The sequence below is a fragment of the Ischnura elegans genome, chromosome 2 (genome assembly GCF_921293095.1).
Source record: "Ischnura elegans chromosome 2, ioIscEleg1.1, whole genome shotgun sequence".
In the NCBI taxonomy this organism is placed as follows: Eukaryota; Metazoa; Arthropoda; class Insecta; order Odonata; family Coenagrionidae; genus Ischnura; species Ischnura elegans.
In genome coordinates this window covers 116,171,077-116,187,046 of record NC_060247.1, presented here as the reverse complement: position 1 = coordinate 116,187,046, position 15,970 = coordinate 116,171,077, and the positions used below count along the sequence as shown (strand labels likewise).

Below are 15,970 nucleotides of genomic sequence, written 5' to 3'. Positions count from 1 at the left end.
ATTGACGGAGTAATCAACCGGACAGAACCAGCGTCGATTGGGACAGCTTGCATCAATAGGGTAGTTAGTTTCCTTCGTCAAAGAAAACGAAAGGCATTGATTGCGATTCGTTACCCACCATTAGTGTATTCATAATATAAAAAATTATGTGGTTTCAGAAATCCCAGTTTAGACGAATGGCAATGGTCAATTTTATCCTCATTTGAAAAAGGCCAGATTGGCGCCCATGTGATGCCACTGTACGTGACGTCACAGGGACATAGTTTCTATACGAGTAGATAGGATTTTTACATCGTTTGAGATTACCAATGCACGCATGGGCCACAGAGCTCAGGGAAACGTCTCTTAACAATTACCTATTAAAACTGCCTAAGGTCGGAAAGTTTCCTTCGTTTGATAAGGTATTAATAATCCTTATTTAAGCCAAGCGCTACTAGCTATCAGGGAACTCTGCTACCTGCTAGCATCCTGCGTCGTATCAGCGCTCAAAGCCTCGTCTCAAGGTCACCTCACTTTGCGGCAGCGGAAACCAGAACGACGTAACACGGGGTTTTCCCAGTACTCATACTTAAACGTCGCGTTTTCGCGCGCTTGAAAATTTTCACTTTTCATTTAATCGCGAAAAATAGATGTCGTCATTTAAAAATCTCAAATCGTGTAATACATACTCCAGGAGTAATAATCTTTCGATTTAGGCAATAAAAAAATTATAGGAAACCACCCTATTCGATCGGGCTTTCTAGTCGATAAACGCTTGCTTTCTCGTTGCGAACCATCGACACCATCGTCACTAACGTTTCGAAGAGCGCGTTGCTCATCATCTTCAGGGCATTCTGATGCAGGGATCGAAGAACCGGGCTTGCATACGATTGCCCAGGGGTCAAGCAGGATGAGATTGGTGGATGAGCCTATTTTTTGAGTTTCGTGATTGGCTAAGGTGGAACCTTTTGTGTCGGTTAAAAGTATTTCTTTTTGTCAGCGGGATCTCGATTACTTCTTTAACCACTCTGTCCCGGATGTTTCGGGCGTGGCAGAGCGGTTTCGTGTCTTTCCGTTTGATGGCATGGTCATTTTTGAGTGCTCTACGACCGCCAACTTTTTAGGCTGTTTTTTTCTCCATCCGTTTTGTGTGATTTGGAAAATAAACATTTTGAGGTCGTACCAAGATTGGTAGGTCTCAATGCAGGTAATTTATTTTTGCCTTGCGCATTACGGGATTAGTGATGAAAAATTCGATTTCGATTAAAATCTAAAACTGAGCTTAATGGTCAAATATCAAAGAAATCGATATCGAGCCATGGACTTCGATTTTCGATCCAAACTCGATTTTTCAACTTCGATCTTGACCGTTCCGTTTGATCTCAGCAGCGTCACTGGTGGTCCAGATACGAGTAGATAGGAGTTTTACATCGTCTGAGATTACCAATGCATGAGGCGCAGAGCTCAGGGAAATATGTCTTAATAATAACCTATTAAAACTGCCTAAGGTCGGAAAGTTTTCTTCCTTTGATAGGGTATTAATAATCCTTATTTAAGCCAAGCGCTACCTGCTAGCAGCCTGCATCGTATCAGCGCTCAAAATCTCGCCCCAAGGTCACCTCACACGTTGACAGCGGGAACCAGAATGACGTCACACGGGCTTTTCTCAGCATTCATACTTAGCCGTCGCGTTGTCGTGCGCTTGAAAATTTTCACTTTTCATTTTATCGAGAAAAATAGAAATCGTCATTTAGAAATTAAAAGTGTGAAATACGCACTCCAGGAGTAATAATCTTTCGATTTAGGCATTATAAAAATAACAGGAAACCACCCAATTGCAGGTTTTTATTTCGATGCTCTTTTGTTTTCAGCGCGCGCACATCCCGCAGGCGATCATGGACGTGCTGATGGGTGCCTCGCGCCTCGACCTTTCCTCCCTCGATGCGGATACGGAGCCGGTAAGTTCACTTTTCTGTTTCCCTGTGTCCGTCCTTAATTTTGGTCGGTCGCTACGCTCTTTTAGGAAATGGCTGAACTCCTGGCTTGATTTCCTCCTGAAAGTGCGAAAATTCGAGAAGGAAGAATTTGCCTTGCCTGTGGTCCGAACCCGTATCTCACAGATTCTCTGTAGGTATGATACCACTCCAACAACCAAGGCATCTTCTTCCTCTGCGGAAAGTTTTTTTTCTGTATAGTACAATGGCGTTAATGCTGCCAGAATCGAGAACGCTATGAGTTAACTTGTGACATTATTTAAGTAATAAGTGCGGACTAACCAGCGGCATACTTTCACAGAGTCGCATAAAATGTGCAAGAAGTCCGCATAGGTGAAATAATTTTCAATAATCGGGATTCGAATCCGGAATTCCCGAATTCGTGCCAAGTGTTCAACCACATGAACTTTCGCCAGGCCATCTTTTTTCGTCCGCGAAGTTAAAAAAAAAAAAAATACGGGAGATCCAGGTTCGAATCCTGGTCTTAACTGTAGTATAATTATTCAGACTTATTACATCAAAATCACGTCAGAAATAACAACCCAATTGCATGCATACTTGAGTCGCTGTTGAAAAGTAATATCAATTTTTCCCGACGTGCATGTTGAATATTTTAATTTCGTGATATCCTCTGGGTTCAGTCCTACATTGTGGCCGATATATCGATGCTCGACTACTTCGTGCATTGTCCTGGGGGCTGAATAAGTTTTGGTTGTTATTGATGGCGTGGTTTTGAGGTAATTCAAGTTTCTGCATGCGTGGTAAAGATATTCAATTTTTTGGCGCATTTGGAAACAACCTTGATCACCGATGGGACTTCACATCAACTAATTGTCGTTTCAAGAGGTTCAGCTCTAGTGCCATATGTTTATAGTCCTTTTTTGTTCATAAGTTCGGCTGTGTAGCCCCGTAAGTGAATGGATTGTTTGGTTTCTATAGACGGCAAACTTAATGCCTGCAAAGTTAAATGCCCAGACCCGGCACCCACCACTTTGTAACGTTTTATTAAACTCGCTTTGTTGCTCGTCACCTTGTCCGGGTCAAAATCTTACTGCTAAATTTTAACCCACTTCCCGATAAGCTGTCGAGCTGAAATTTTCAAGAAAACTCAAAACCAGATGACATTGCAATATTCATAAATTCTTATTATGATTTTAACTGTACCTCGATTGTTATTCAGAATTTAAAATTAAATATGGAGACAGGTTCAAATAATGGCTACCAAAATCCGATAGCTGCGCCGCGATCATTATAAAGAACGAGCTTGATGGCGAGAGTCATAACGTAAGGCCCCCATTTTTCATTCTATGCGAGGTAAATAATTTAGAGGTTCTGTTTGCCTCTTTGAAAATTTTTTGTATTCATTTTAGTTCGCGATAAAAACGTTATTTTCATAAAAATTTATTTTTATTTTGTATTATTGAAAAACAGCTAATCTCTTTGTTGCTGTCTTTCCCCGCCAGGTGTCTCCTGCCGAGCTGACGATTGATATGCGGGAGGAAGAGAACGAGGACTCGTCGGGACCGAACGCTGAGCCAGCGCCGCCAGGGGACGAAGACTGAATGACTGACTTAACTCAGCAAACCCCTCCCCCTACTCCCCCCCACCCCCCAAAATCCGAACTTTTCCAATGGAAGAGCCGTCTGGGAATTACAATGAATTGTTAAATAAATCTCCAGCCTTCATGGCATTTTTTTAAGTGAGAGGTAGTCATTTTTTCGTGTTTTCACGGTGTTGGCGTGGATTCTCCGTGGTGGATGGTTGTCTCAAGTGTGGGGAAAGGGATGTGTCGAGGTTGAAATAAGCCTGCAGTGATATGAGGCGCTGGAGCGTTCTCAGTATATCTAAAGGCAAGTATTGAAGCATCAGAATGACCATGTAATATGCATGGTACGCAACTATTCCATCAAAAGGAAAATACGGGGATATTTCAGTAGTATAATTATTAAAGGTATCCTATCCTATCGGTTTAGATATATTTACATTTTGTCCCTGTCACCCATTCCCAAATTGAACTTCCTTAGTCGATGAATTTAAGGGCCTGTTTTCTGTCATTCTATCTATAAGTCCTACGCTCTCCCTAGCCAGTGCATAATTCTGGGTAGCGGAATTCATAATTTTAGGTACCGGAATGCATACCCACGCATTTAAATCGCACGTGGTTTTAAAATATTTAACCCCATATAAAACTCTCGTATTCATTGAACTTGCAACAAAAGTTTCAAAAGGTTAAAATCAAGAGGAATAATGTTTTTAAAAGTATAAAAAAGTGTTACATTCCTCCCTGTCACATCAAGACTTTTTATTAATATACGGTGATCACAAATTTAAAAATCGTATCAAATTTCCTTGCCGCAGCACCAAATTATAGTACCCAATTTTCCCGGAGAGGTGCCGGAACGCCGTACAGTGGGCTGAAATTGAAAAAAAGCTGGACGAAACCTCAAAAACGATTTTTTTAGTACAGAATTTGAAACTTTGCACAGTAATTGTCTATGCATTAGTGCATTTTTTGACGTAAACCAATTTTCATAAGTTACTTTTTAAACAAATTACTTGTCCTTAAAGTTAAACAAATTACTTGTCCTTAAAGTTGAACAAATTTCGCAAAAGTTGCCCGCATTGATTTTTTTCGAAATTCAGCATCTTTAAACTAATTCCACACCTTTTATAGTAATTCAACAGCAGCAAAACTTAATAATATTATTAAGCAGTGTACTATTGTTAATTATTATCAACTTTCACGACTCGGTTGTAGTACATATTTGTGGCCGATACGATACAAAATGGGGGACCCTGTTTTTCGTCGAAATTTTATGTTCATGTATAATTATAAAAGATCAGCGAGTTACCTACCGAGTTAATATTTAACAATAATATACCACTTAACAATAATGTAAATTTTTGTTGCTGTTGAATTGATACAAAAGGCGTGGCATTAGTTTAAAGATGCTGAATGTCGAAAAAAATTCAATGCGGGCAATTTTTGCGAAATTTGTTCAACTTTAAGGCCAAGTAATTTGTTTGAAAAAGTAACCAATGAAAAATAGTTTGCGTCAAAAAATGCACTAATGTATAGACAATAACAGCAAAATTTCAAATTACGTACTATAAAAATCTTTTTACAGGTTTTGTCCAGCTTTTTTCGATTTCAGCACACTGTGCGCTGTGGCGACGTGTTCCCGCCGAAATTAGCACGGTTCCTAGCCCTTCCCCACTTACCTAAGAGTTCTTCCCTCAAAGGCTGTTTTTAGAAGTCATTACGCCTAGTATAGCTACTCGCTCAATGCAGATCCTCCCTGTCACCACCAAAAGTTTCTTCTCTTCGACCACTTCGTATTTTTTATCCTCTCCATCCACTTCCCTTCTCCATTCTTATCCACGCGCACATCTCAAAAGCTTCCTGTTTATTCTCGCCATCCTTCCTCAACGTCCGCGTTTCCGCCCTGTAAAGCTCTCCACTCCAAATCAGACGCTCCTCCAGAATATTCTTTAAACTCTTACATCACGAATCCCATTTCCTATTCATAAAAACCTCCTCAGATAACGCAGTTATCTTCTTGTTATCCCTATTGCGGTGTCCGTTTTCTTCTTATGTAGTGCCCACTTAGTTTAATTGCTCCCATTTGTTTTTATATAAAACCTCATATTCCTCGCTCGCGATGCTTTAGAAAAGTTAATAACACTGGTCTTCTTGTAGTCAATTTTCATCCCGCATTCCTCGCACCATATATTTTGCGCATCCACCAGGGCCTGCAACCCTCTCGCCACCAAAATTCACGAACGTCCCTGATTTCATTCCCCTCACTTTTAATACCCGTCTCTGAACTCGTTCCTAGCCTCCCTTAATATCTCTTCTGCATGCATATCAAGGAGGAATATAAAATGAATTTTCAATTTTCATGAAAATCGCCACAGAAAACTTAAATTAACTATTCTGGAGTCCCTTAAAAATATGAATTCATTCTTGCATGCAAGTGCAAGGAGAACTCACGCTTTACCAATCCATGAGGTGAGCTTTTCGGGTTCTGTTCCTCTTGTTCCAGCAAAAGATGTCATCACTGATGAACGTACGGGCAAGAGAACCCGGAAAATTCAAATCATCAAACAAAGGAAGGGAGAAACAAAAAAAACTGAATTTCACGCCATTCAAAAAATCGCCACTCTTCTAATTTTTTTACATTTGTCGAAGTGTGTCGGAAGTCAATTAAAGCACACGCTGAAAATAGTTTGAACACAGGTTGCCCGGGGAAATTTTTGATTTTGTCTGTGAAATCCGTTTTGAAAGTAGCCCACGGAAACATACTGTACGCATGATCACGTGAAAGTTCATAAAACACTGTCGTTGAATTTTCCTTAAAAATTTATTATACTAACAGATCACTAACTAAGAGATTATGTGTACGCACGCATGGTCACGTGAGGTTTACAGGCACTTTTCGCCAACATGTTGTCATTCTCGCGGCTGAGCTTTAAGCCACCGAGTGCGTCCACCGGGTTGCGGATGGTGGGTCAACCTCTAGATATAGAGGTTAGCTGCGATATGAGCGAGTTTATTTGTCGAATAAGCAGTCGTGGACTAAAAGTGGCGGCATTTCAAGGTGGTATGAGTCTATCCCTGGGTAAGATAGGCCATCTAAATGATACACGAAACCTGTGAAGATGCCGTGATTCCGGGAGAAAGGGCAGCTGTTCTCCTTCATATGGGTGAGGGTGGAGACCACGGTGGTCAGGACAGACTCATTTCACTGCAGGCGTGGTAAAATTTACTTTAAAGGCTGCAGTAATACGATGTGGAAGGCAAGGGAAACCATCGCATTATTATCCCAAGGAGTCGCAGCTACTCCAACTTTAAATACTCTGACATGATGGAATTCTCTCAGGTAAAGAATTCCGGAGGTAAAATAGTCCCCCATTCGCATCTCTGGGCCGGGACTAATCGAGAGGGTACATCGTTCAATTGTGATTAAGTTTTGAGGATAGGTACAGGGAACGTGAGATCACTTAGGACTTGAGGTAAGCTGGAAAACCTCAAGGTGAAAATGCAAAGATTGAATATCGACGTGCCAGGAATCAGCGAAATGAAGTGGCCTGAGGGAGACTTTTGGATCTACAAACGGTAATGCTGGGGTTGGGATAATGCGTGTGAAAAGCTTACTACAGTACCGCGAATGCTACAAAAGAGGATCCTCAAGTCGGCCTCAGTGCTGTCACCCACCGCCCATTTAAATGGGTTTACTAAAGTCGCCAATCGTGTCGCTGACGGAAAAAGTGATCCGAGTTCCACGGGGTAATAAGGTATAAATAAATTAATGTTAACCGAAATTTAGACAGATGATGATGTGATCTATCAAATGCATTACTTTTCAATTCCATTCCTCTCATTGACTAACATTGCACTGCAAAATATTAGAAAAAAGTGGATCGCATTGCACTCATCCCAGCGCCGCGGACATTTTTGAAAGCCGATGAAAATGCGACCGAAGTGACAACTAAAATCAACCTTATATGGAATGGAATTGGGCCTCCTCTATGCAGTCCCCTTGTACAGTACAATAAAATGATAGTTATGGAAAAGTGAGAGACGAAGCCGGTAGATACCGTAGTGGTACAGGTCAACATGCCTTCGACAGACTACGAGGATGAAGAAGTTAAAGACGTCTACAATGATATCAGGAAGTAATCTAACAGATGAGGGATGAAGAAAACCTTATTGTTTTAGGTTATTGGGACGGTGTCGTAGGCGAAGGTCAGGATGGAAGAATAACCTGAGAATATGGATTACGAAATCGAAATGAAAGAGAAGAAAGGGTCATGGAATTATGCATAGAACACAAATTAGTGGTTGCCGACACGCTATTTAAGAAGAGAGTGCGGAGAAGATATGCATGGAAAAGGCCAGGAGACAGAAGATTTCAACTAGACTATATTTTAATGAAGCAGAGGTTTAGGAACCAGATAAAGGACTAAGCTACCCGAGGGCAGATATCGACTGATCATAATGTAGTGATGAAATACCATCTGAAATTAAAGGAATCAGCGAAGAACGTATGGAATTAGAGAAACTGAAGGAGCCATAAAATCAACAGGCCTTTCAAGAAGTGATGGAGAGCAAGATAGCATTAGATCAGACTGAGAAATCTTTGGAGAAAAGCGGGACAAATATCAAAAGTGGGCTCCAGGAGGCCGCTATAGAAGTTCTAGGGAGAAAAAAATATTTTAATAAAAAGCCATGGATCATGGATGAAGTCCTAGACCTCATTGAAGAACGGAGAAAGCATAAGAATGCGAATACTGAGGAAAGACAGGCTTGCTACAAGAGAATAAGGAACGAGATTTGCCGCAAAGCGAGGAAAGCTCGAGAAGCGTGGATGAGGAACATTTTCGAGGACGTGCAAAATAACCTCGTACAAGGAAAAGTGGAAGCGGCCTATAGAATAGTGAGGAATCATTTCAAGGAACGAAGCACAATATGTCATACAATACGGGACAAGTATGGAAATATTTTTATTGAAAACGGAGACAAATCCCAGACATGGGAGGAATACTCGGAGGGATTACACTACTTACGATATTGAACAGACGAGGGGCGCAGCTAGGAATTAAGGCTGGGGGGGGGGGGGTAGGGGACTTAGGTGCAAGTAATACCGGTGTGTGTGGGGGTATGGAATACCCACCAGGATAAGCGGTAGGTGCGATATCAATAAATTACGGAATTTTAAGATAAATGATTCAAAATCGTGAGTTTTGCGGTTCTATGAGGGATATTTTATTAATCCTTACACTATTATGTTAGTAATATCAATCCGATTAAGTAAAATGGATCAAACTTAAAAATTGCTCTGAGCTCTGGGGGGGGCGAGGTTAACCCCCAAAACACCCCCTCGTCTCGCCACTGGAACAGACGAATGGAGGCGAGGGCAAACGAGTTTTGGGCGAAGATCAGTTTGGTTTTAGAAAATGGATGTCAACTCGTGATGCAATAGCGATAATGAGGTCCCTCGTGGAGATGAACCTAGAATATGACCAGGACGTGTATGCCTGTATCGTGGATTTGAAAAAGCAGTTGATAGAGTGAACTGGGTAAAGTTAATGGATATTCTCAAGAAAATAGGTGTAGATTGGAGGGATAGGAGACTGATTCGTTATCTGTAGATGGCCCAGACTGCGCAAGTGAGGGTAGCGGACGAAGAATCTGGATGAGCAAGTATTGGCCGAGGTGTGAGGCAAGCCTATCCTCCATCGTCGCTGCTTTTTAACGTATATGCTGAGGAGATGGTAAGAGAAGGGCGAGATGAGTTGGAAGCTGGAGTAAAAGTGGGAGGAATAATGTTTAAATCAATGAAGTTCGCGGATGATCAGGCGTTGATTAGCCAGTCTGCGAGGGGACTGCAGGCTCCAGTTGATACATTATAAAAGCGGTGCGTGATGTATAGGATGAGGATTAATCACAAGAATACCAAGGTCATGCGGTTTTGTAAAGCATCGCGATCGAGGAATGTGAGACTCAAGGTAAAAGTAGGTGGGGAAAAACTTGAGCAGATCGGGCAACCAACTATTTAGCACATTTGAGGAAAACGGATACAGTAGTAAGGACATTAGGAAGATAATTGCATTAGCAAAGGAGGCGTTCGTGAACAGGATGGAGCATCTAAGAGGATCGTTACGTAAGAGTTTAAAGAAAAGGGTGGTGAAGAGTTTGATTTGGAGTGTAGCTCTCTACAGTGCGAAAACGTGGACTCTTAGGAAGGAGGACGAGAGAAGATTTGAGGCGTTCAAGATGTGGGTGTGGAGAAGAATGGAGAAGGTGAAATGGACGGAGAGGAGGAGGAACGGCGAAGTGCTGAACATGGTGGGTGAGGAGAGGTAGCTTTTAGACGAGATACGGAGGAGACAGAAAGTATGGATGGAGGGAGTACTTAGCAGGGAGGGGATGCTAAAAACGATGTTAGAGGGTAGAATAATTGGTAAACGAGGGAGGGGAAGGAAGAGGAGAAGGAAAGGGAGGCTCCCAGATCACTTCTTTAGAACTCCACGGAAACCTACCTTAATCGGTAGAATAATAAATAGTGGCAGCGGTTTATACTATCAGATTTTTTAAAGACAATTGAATCTGAGGACCTATAATCAGCACACAACTTTTCTGTGTAGTGCAAATTTTGACCGTGGAAAAAAGTTATTGTTCAATCCACCCTACAGTGTAAGCCGACCTACAGTGTAATTCCGTTTGTCGTGATTTTTAATGCTTAAGTCGTAGGTCTATAGATTTCATATTTATTTATTTTTGTATTTATCGTCCATCAGCCGTGTGCCAATGTGTGTTGTCCCCGCCCTTAATACGATCCCGCTCGATGCCTCTGGCGTCAACTCACTGAACTTAGTATAATTAATTGATGATCCGTGAGTAAAGCCGAGAAATTGGGCATGTTGGGAAGAATCTCGAGTATTGCATTTCATTCAAATTATAAGGAAATGTACGCATTTTAAAACATTCTCGACTCTTATATTTTACCGGATATTATAAGTAAGCAATTTATATATTTATAATTCTAAACAAGTTCACCCGCAAAAGCGCCGCCCTCATATGGCGCACATTATCATTTAAAATGCATATCAAAGGGCCATGTTGGGTGGTCCCCGATCAGCTTAAGCTGGACTCTTCTTGATTCGTGGGCTTAGCTTGGGGGTACCGGGATGGGGCTATGCTGTTTCAGAGTCAATTTCACGCAGCCAGACGATATCTCGTAAATCTATTCTCACGGAAGGGTGTAGAATAAATTAAGCCCATTTTCTCCCGTACTTATTCTAGTTTTCATCAGCGGTTAATCTCAGTTTCGTTTCAGGCTCCTCTCATTTTCTTTCGCCCGCATTCTGACGTTCGGGGCCAGCGCGTGTTTTGTTTCCGCGGAGCGAACGAGCAAGCAGGAGTGGCGTCTCATTATTCATGTGGCCGGAGGGTGAATGATGCGTTATTTAAGACGTCGCCGCATCTTCAATCGCTCTGCTCCAGTTCTTTCTCAACGTTCTACCAAAGACGGGAGACCCGTGGAACCGGTTGCAACCACAGTCGGAAAGCGTTGCGGTCGCGCGAACGTCTTTTATTTTTACACAATATCGGGGTCGGCGTGCTATGAGGTGCGACGAGGATGAACAATAACGCGTGGAACCAGAAAATAGCGGAAGATGGAAGAAAGAGCTGCTGATCTAACCTCACTGCATACCAGTGAAATACCCACTCAATTCATGTAAGTTTACACTTGAGCCACCAGATTAAGCCCGATTTACTAGAGGCACATGCATACGTAAGTGTATTTCAAAATTCATCGAGTTAAGTCGCGGATTGCATGAACGGATTCCCAAATGCATGAGCGCAAGGTGGCATAGCTCCTGCTCTGATTCTAAAATGATTGCACGCCCGATGGATAAAAAGATGCATCTTGAAGATGCGCAATTCCGTGCCCCTTGTGAAACAGGCTGTAAAGGCCTGGTTACATGGTCTAGAACAGTACAGTACAACAAGTTCTATTTTGCTTACATGAATACTCACAAGTTGGGTGGTTCATGCATTTATGAATTAACTCGTACTGGTTAATGTACCGTGTAAACAGGCCGTAAGAGCGGTTTATAGAAAATTTTCCGAAAATGTATCGTGAAAATAATTATATAGAGTGATGGAAAAAATAACTCGACGATCCTTGGCGTCTTAACGTGGCCATCCTCTCGTACCACTTGTAGAGGTCGACCCTCCAAGAAATCCCCCATGTAATGTTCTCATACTACCTGCTAATTTTAAAGCTATATACCCTTCAAGTATAAGAGTAAGTGGGACACCGAGCCCCCGTACCCCAAATAAAGAAAATGAAGGAAACATTGAGCACCGTTATCTGAATCAATTTAATTATTCATGCGCGTGAGCATGGCCGCGTCTTGCAGTGATACCATTTCATCTATATTAAACTTCGAATTTTCATATTTGAATACAAAATATATTGCGGATTACCTTATTTAAAATGAGTTAACCTAATCGAATCGATTGTTGACGAGTTCACTTTGTGAAAATTCATCGATACTTATGATACAAACAGCTGTAGTAATATTCCACGCCATTTATAACAAATAATGTGGAAAGTTAACGTAACCTTGCATTGATATTTGCCCTAACCTAATATTTCCAATCAATCATATTAATTATTGTCAAGAACTATAGTAACCCTAATACGCGCGGAAAATCAATAAGGACAAACCCGAAGCGCAGAGATCGTGTAATTGAATTTGACGAATATTCTCGAAACAATCACGATCGTCCCACATATCACCGAGGTTACACATAAGGTATGGTAATCCATAATGAATACCAATGAATATAGTTGCTAATGGTAGTTCCCTCAGGGGTGAATGGAAGGGAGGGGTCCCGGGCTCCCCGAAATGAGGATCAATGTAGGTAACAAATGTCTTTTATTACGGTGATATTTAATTAATGCTACATAATATGACTGTGTATTAAAGTTTCAAGTACGGATTCATCCTCTCATGTTTTAATTTTATTTTTTCGCCCGCATTTCACCTAGGTTGGTGCGTGTTGTCGGCGGTGCATCTATTAATGCAGCCAAAATCCTTCCCATGGAAACAGTCTGTAGTCAAGAAAAGTTTCTCGGGAATTTCGATCTGCGATCAACATGGAGTACATTAACCGGTGGAAAACCTGAGAAACTTCTCTACATCTGATACTCCGGGAAAATCTAAGATCAATCAGTCTGTAGTCAAAATTACGCCAGTGGCGAACTCGAGAAGCGTCCAGCCTTGTAACTAAAGATCTACAGGTCAAATCTTTTTGAAGACTAAATGGATATTGTTGGTATGAATTGAACTGGTTAAAAGGCTATTAAATCATACAAGAAGCTTTTAATATGAAATATAAATATGACCATTGGAATCTTAATCGATTGTTTACCAGCTGTAATCAACTCCCACCTAATACGTCCACTTGAGAAGTAGACATAGCAATAAAATTTTACTATTATTTTGAGTTATCCACCCTGCTGAAGTGACCTTAACCAGAAGTACAATTGCGTTGCGCTCTTTCCCATCTCCATATAAAAAACAACTTCCTCGAGGTTCGGCAGAGCGAAATCGGAATATCGAGCCACCTAAACCCCGGGTGATTGCGGCTCTAGGTCGACAATGTATTTTAAAGTCGAGCGTGTGTAGTCAGGTCACCGAATCATTGAGGTAACCGAGTAACAGGATTTTTAAAGGAATTGTGACGCTGACTACCTAAACAGAAAATAAGTGGATTAGTTGAATTATACATTACTCGAGTCACGGATAGCGCTCTGATACTAACAATAAGATGGAAATTAAGATAGATATTAAGAGGGAAACGGATTTAAAAAATGCCTTGAAATATACCATTAAATTATACCGTTGTTTGCTGTGAGTGGAAAAAGATGTAAAAAAAACGGTTGAGGAGTCACACAGAATGCAAAAAAGGAATACGAATGGAATGGATGTGAAAAAGAAATGCAACCCCAAATATAGAATGTAATGCAGGAAAATACTTTTTAGTGAAGGAAGATTCATCAATGACGCAAGTGATTAAGCAATAGATTTAAGGTAAAATGATTCGTCCCACGTGATCGATGAAATCTGATGTGGGGAAATAGTAGTTATTCAATAACGACGGAAATTCTTCTAAATAAAAGGTATCCGCTCGTATTTTCTCCATCATTAAGTCAAAAAAAGTTACCGTTCCCAGACTACTAATTTCCACATAGCTATTGGTAAGTTTTGACAACAATGTCCTTCACTCTACTATTTCTATCCCGCGGACGCTCCTTTAATCAGTAATTTATTTTGAATTATTCTTCTACCTGTGATTCTGGAAACTCCTTCACCTTAATTGCTCACCGCCAATTTTGAACCAAGTTGGAATTAATTACAAGAGTAACTCGTAAAATATTCTCTTTGCTTGTTAGTCATCCTACGGTCAGAGACTCAGAAAAATGGAAGTTGTTAAATCTTTTGCGTAAAGGTTGCGGTTGCCATCTAACCTCCATGAGCGTATCGCATCATTCCGTTTTCTCGCTCTTTTCTTGATCCCTGATGACGTCAGAGACTCTTAAAGAGAAGGGCAACTTGCATAGGTACGAACTCGCATTGTTCAAGAACGAGCGCTTCGTGGGAGGTTAAATGATTGAAAAACATAAAGCCTTTTCAACGTGTTCCACTAATGATTAAACAATAGAAATGTCCTAATAGCGTTTTAAACAACATATCGATGGCTAAGTTCTCACAACACGTATCTCAACAATAGAAACCTTTTAGGATAGCAAAAAAACGATAGTTTTAATTGTACACTGAAATTAAAAACCAAAAGTTCATAAAACTGATTAATAAGCATTCATTTGCAAACAAAGAGTTGTTATTTGCTTGTATTTTATTTTTTTAGTGTTATTACACTTTGTTTAAGATACCTGTCTCAAAATGGCCGAATTTGAGATACGTGTTGTTAAAACTTAGCCATCGATACATAAAATTTAATTTTCCATCGCATTGTTTTCACAGTTGTCCAAAGTGGCAATTTAAGTTCTCAATAGGCATTTGTTGAGTCAAAATATGCAAACTTAGTTTCAACTTCACCATACATTTTCCTATTTCTCTGATTTATTTTCAAATTTTATTTATTTGTGATTGACATTTTACTCACATTGCCACGTTTTTTACGGGAATACTAAGAGTTTGCATTCACGTTCCGACATTTTATACTATTCTCAACATTTCCTGTTCGATGATGAGATGTAATGAAGGCAATAGTGAAAAATATTTTTCTTTGAGTTGCATACAATCTCGCTTACTACTGCTAAAATGCTCATTTGAACTCAGTTAAAATTCAACTATTTTTACTGTTACGTATTGATTTTTCATAGAACGCGAATTTTTAAAAATGCCGCCCCCTCATGTGCTACAATCTTTCACACAACTAGGGCCTTTGAAAATGAATTATGACTTTAAAAAATAATTTTTAAGATCGGTAATGATGGCGTTATCATTTCTTAGTACTGCAATGAGAACAGAAGAAAAGAAAAAACTTGTGGGCATCAATATAAACACACATAAATATGGCATAAAATTTGGGCATGCATTTACGAGAGGAAAATTACAAAGTTCATATGGTTCGGAAGTCTATGTTATGTGGGTTGCTTTAAATAAATTCAGTTTTTCTAAACTGTTTTCTTTTTCTAACAATGATAAGTTCCCAGCCCAAACTTCAAGTTTCCTCATTTCCAACAAACCATATCAAATGCTGAACGTGTTACTGACATTTTACAACAACTCGGATGGGAATCACTGACATACCTAAATTGATAACTGGAACAGACGTGAATTGATAACTAGACTAAATCCATTACGTAGAGTCATGAGTAGTTTATTTTTCGACGAGGTTAACCATATATTACGAATGCCTACATACTACAGTACATCAGGTCATAAAATGAAATAAGAGAGATTTTAAGAGAGAAAGTGTATTTTATTCGCGATCGATAAGAGGTTATGGCGTCACCGTTATAACTAAATAATGAGTGAGTTGACTGGTAGCTCAGCTTAGTAAATAATTTATTCTTAAATACATGTTTCTTCATTTCCTTAGTATTTTTAAAAGTATGTTTTGCATTTTCTGCCTTCATAGGCAGATTTCCAGCGTAAGTAGAATATAGATTACTCCAATAGCTAATGTGTCGTATGCAGCGTGCTTGTTGCGTAGTGCATGTTAGTGGAGGTAAATTTTAATGCTTTGGTGCATGTTAGTGGTGGTTCACCATCTGCCAGAAACCTCTTTAGATGGCTTGCAAGATAATTTTAGATATAGATGTTTTGGTTCAAATAAGAGGGGAATTTTCGTAGATGTTACAGTTTCATACCCAGAAAGTGACTATCGTGTGGATAGTGTTAGGACTATCGAATGAATACTTTTTCTTTAAATTTCATGCGTGGTTTTA

At 40.2% G+C, this 15,970-nt stretch overlaps 1 protein-coding gene across 1 annotated transcript in view; it reads left to right on the top strand.

The window, feature by feature from the left end:
• LOC124154464 (symplekin) overlaps positions 1-3,676 on the top strand; it is a 42,572-nt gene extending 38,896 nt beyond the window's left edge. The window contains exons 18-19 of the mRNA XM_046528213.1: positions 1,851-1,937; positions 3,437-3,676. Of these exons, the coding sequence (XP_046384169.1) occupies positions 1,851-1,937; positions 3,437-3,535 (186 nt within the window). The 3' untranslated portion in view covers positions 3,536-3,676. The remainder of the gene's footprint in view (positions 1-1,850; positions 1,938-3,436) is intronic.
• The last annotated feature ends 12,294 nt before the right edge of the window (positions 3,677-15,970 follow it).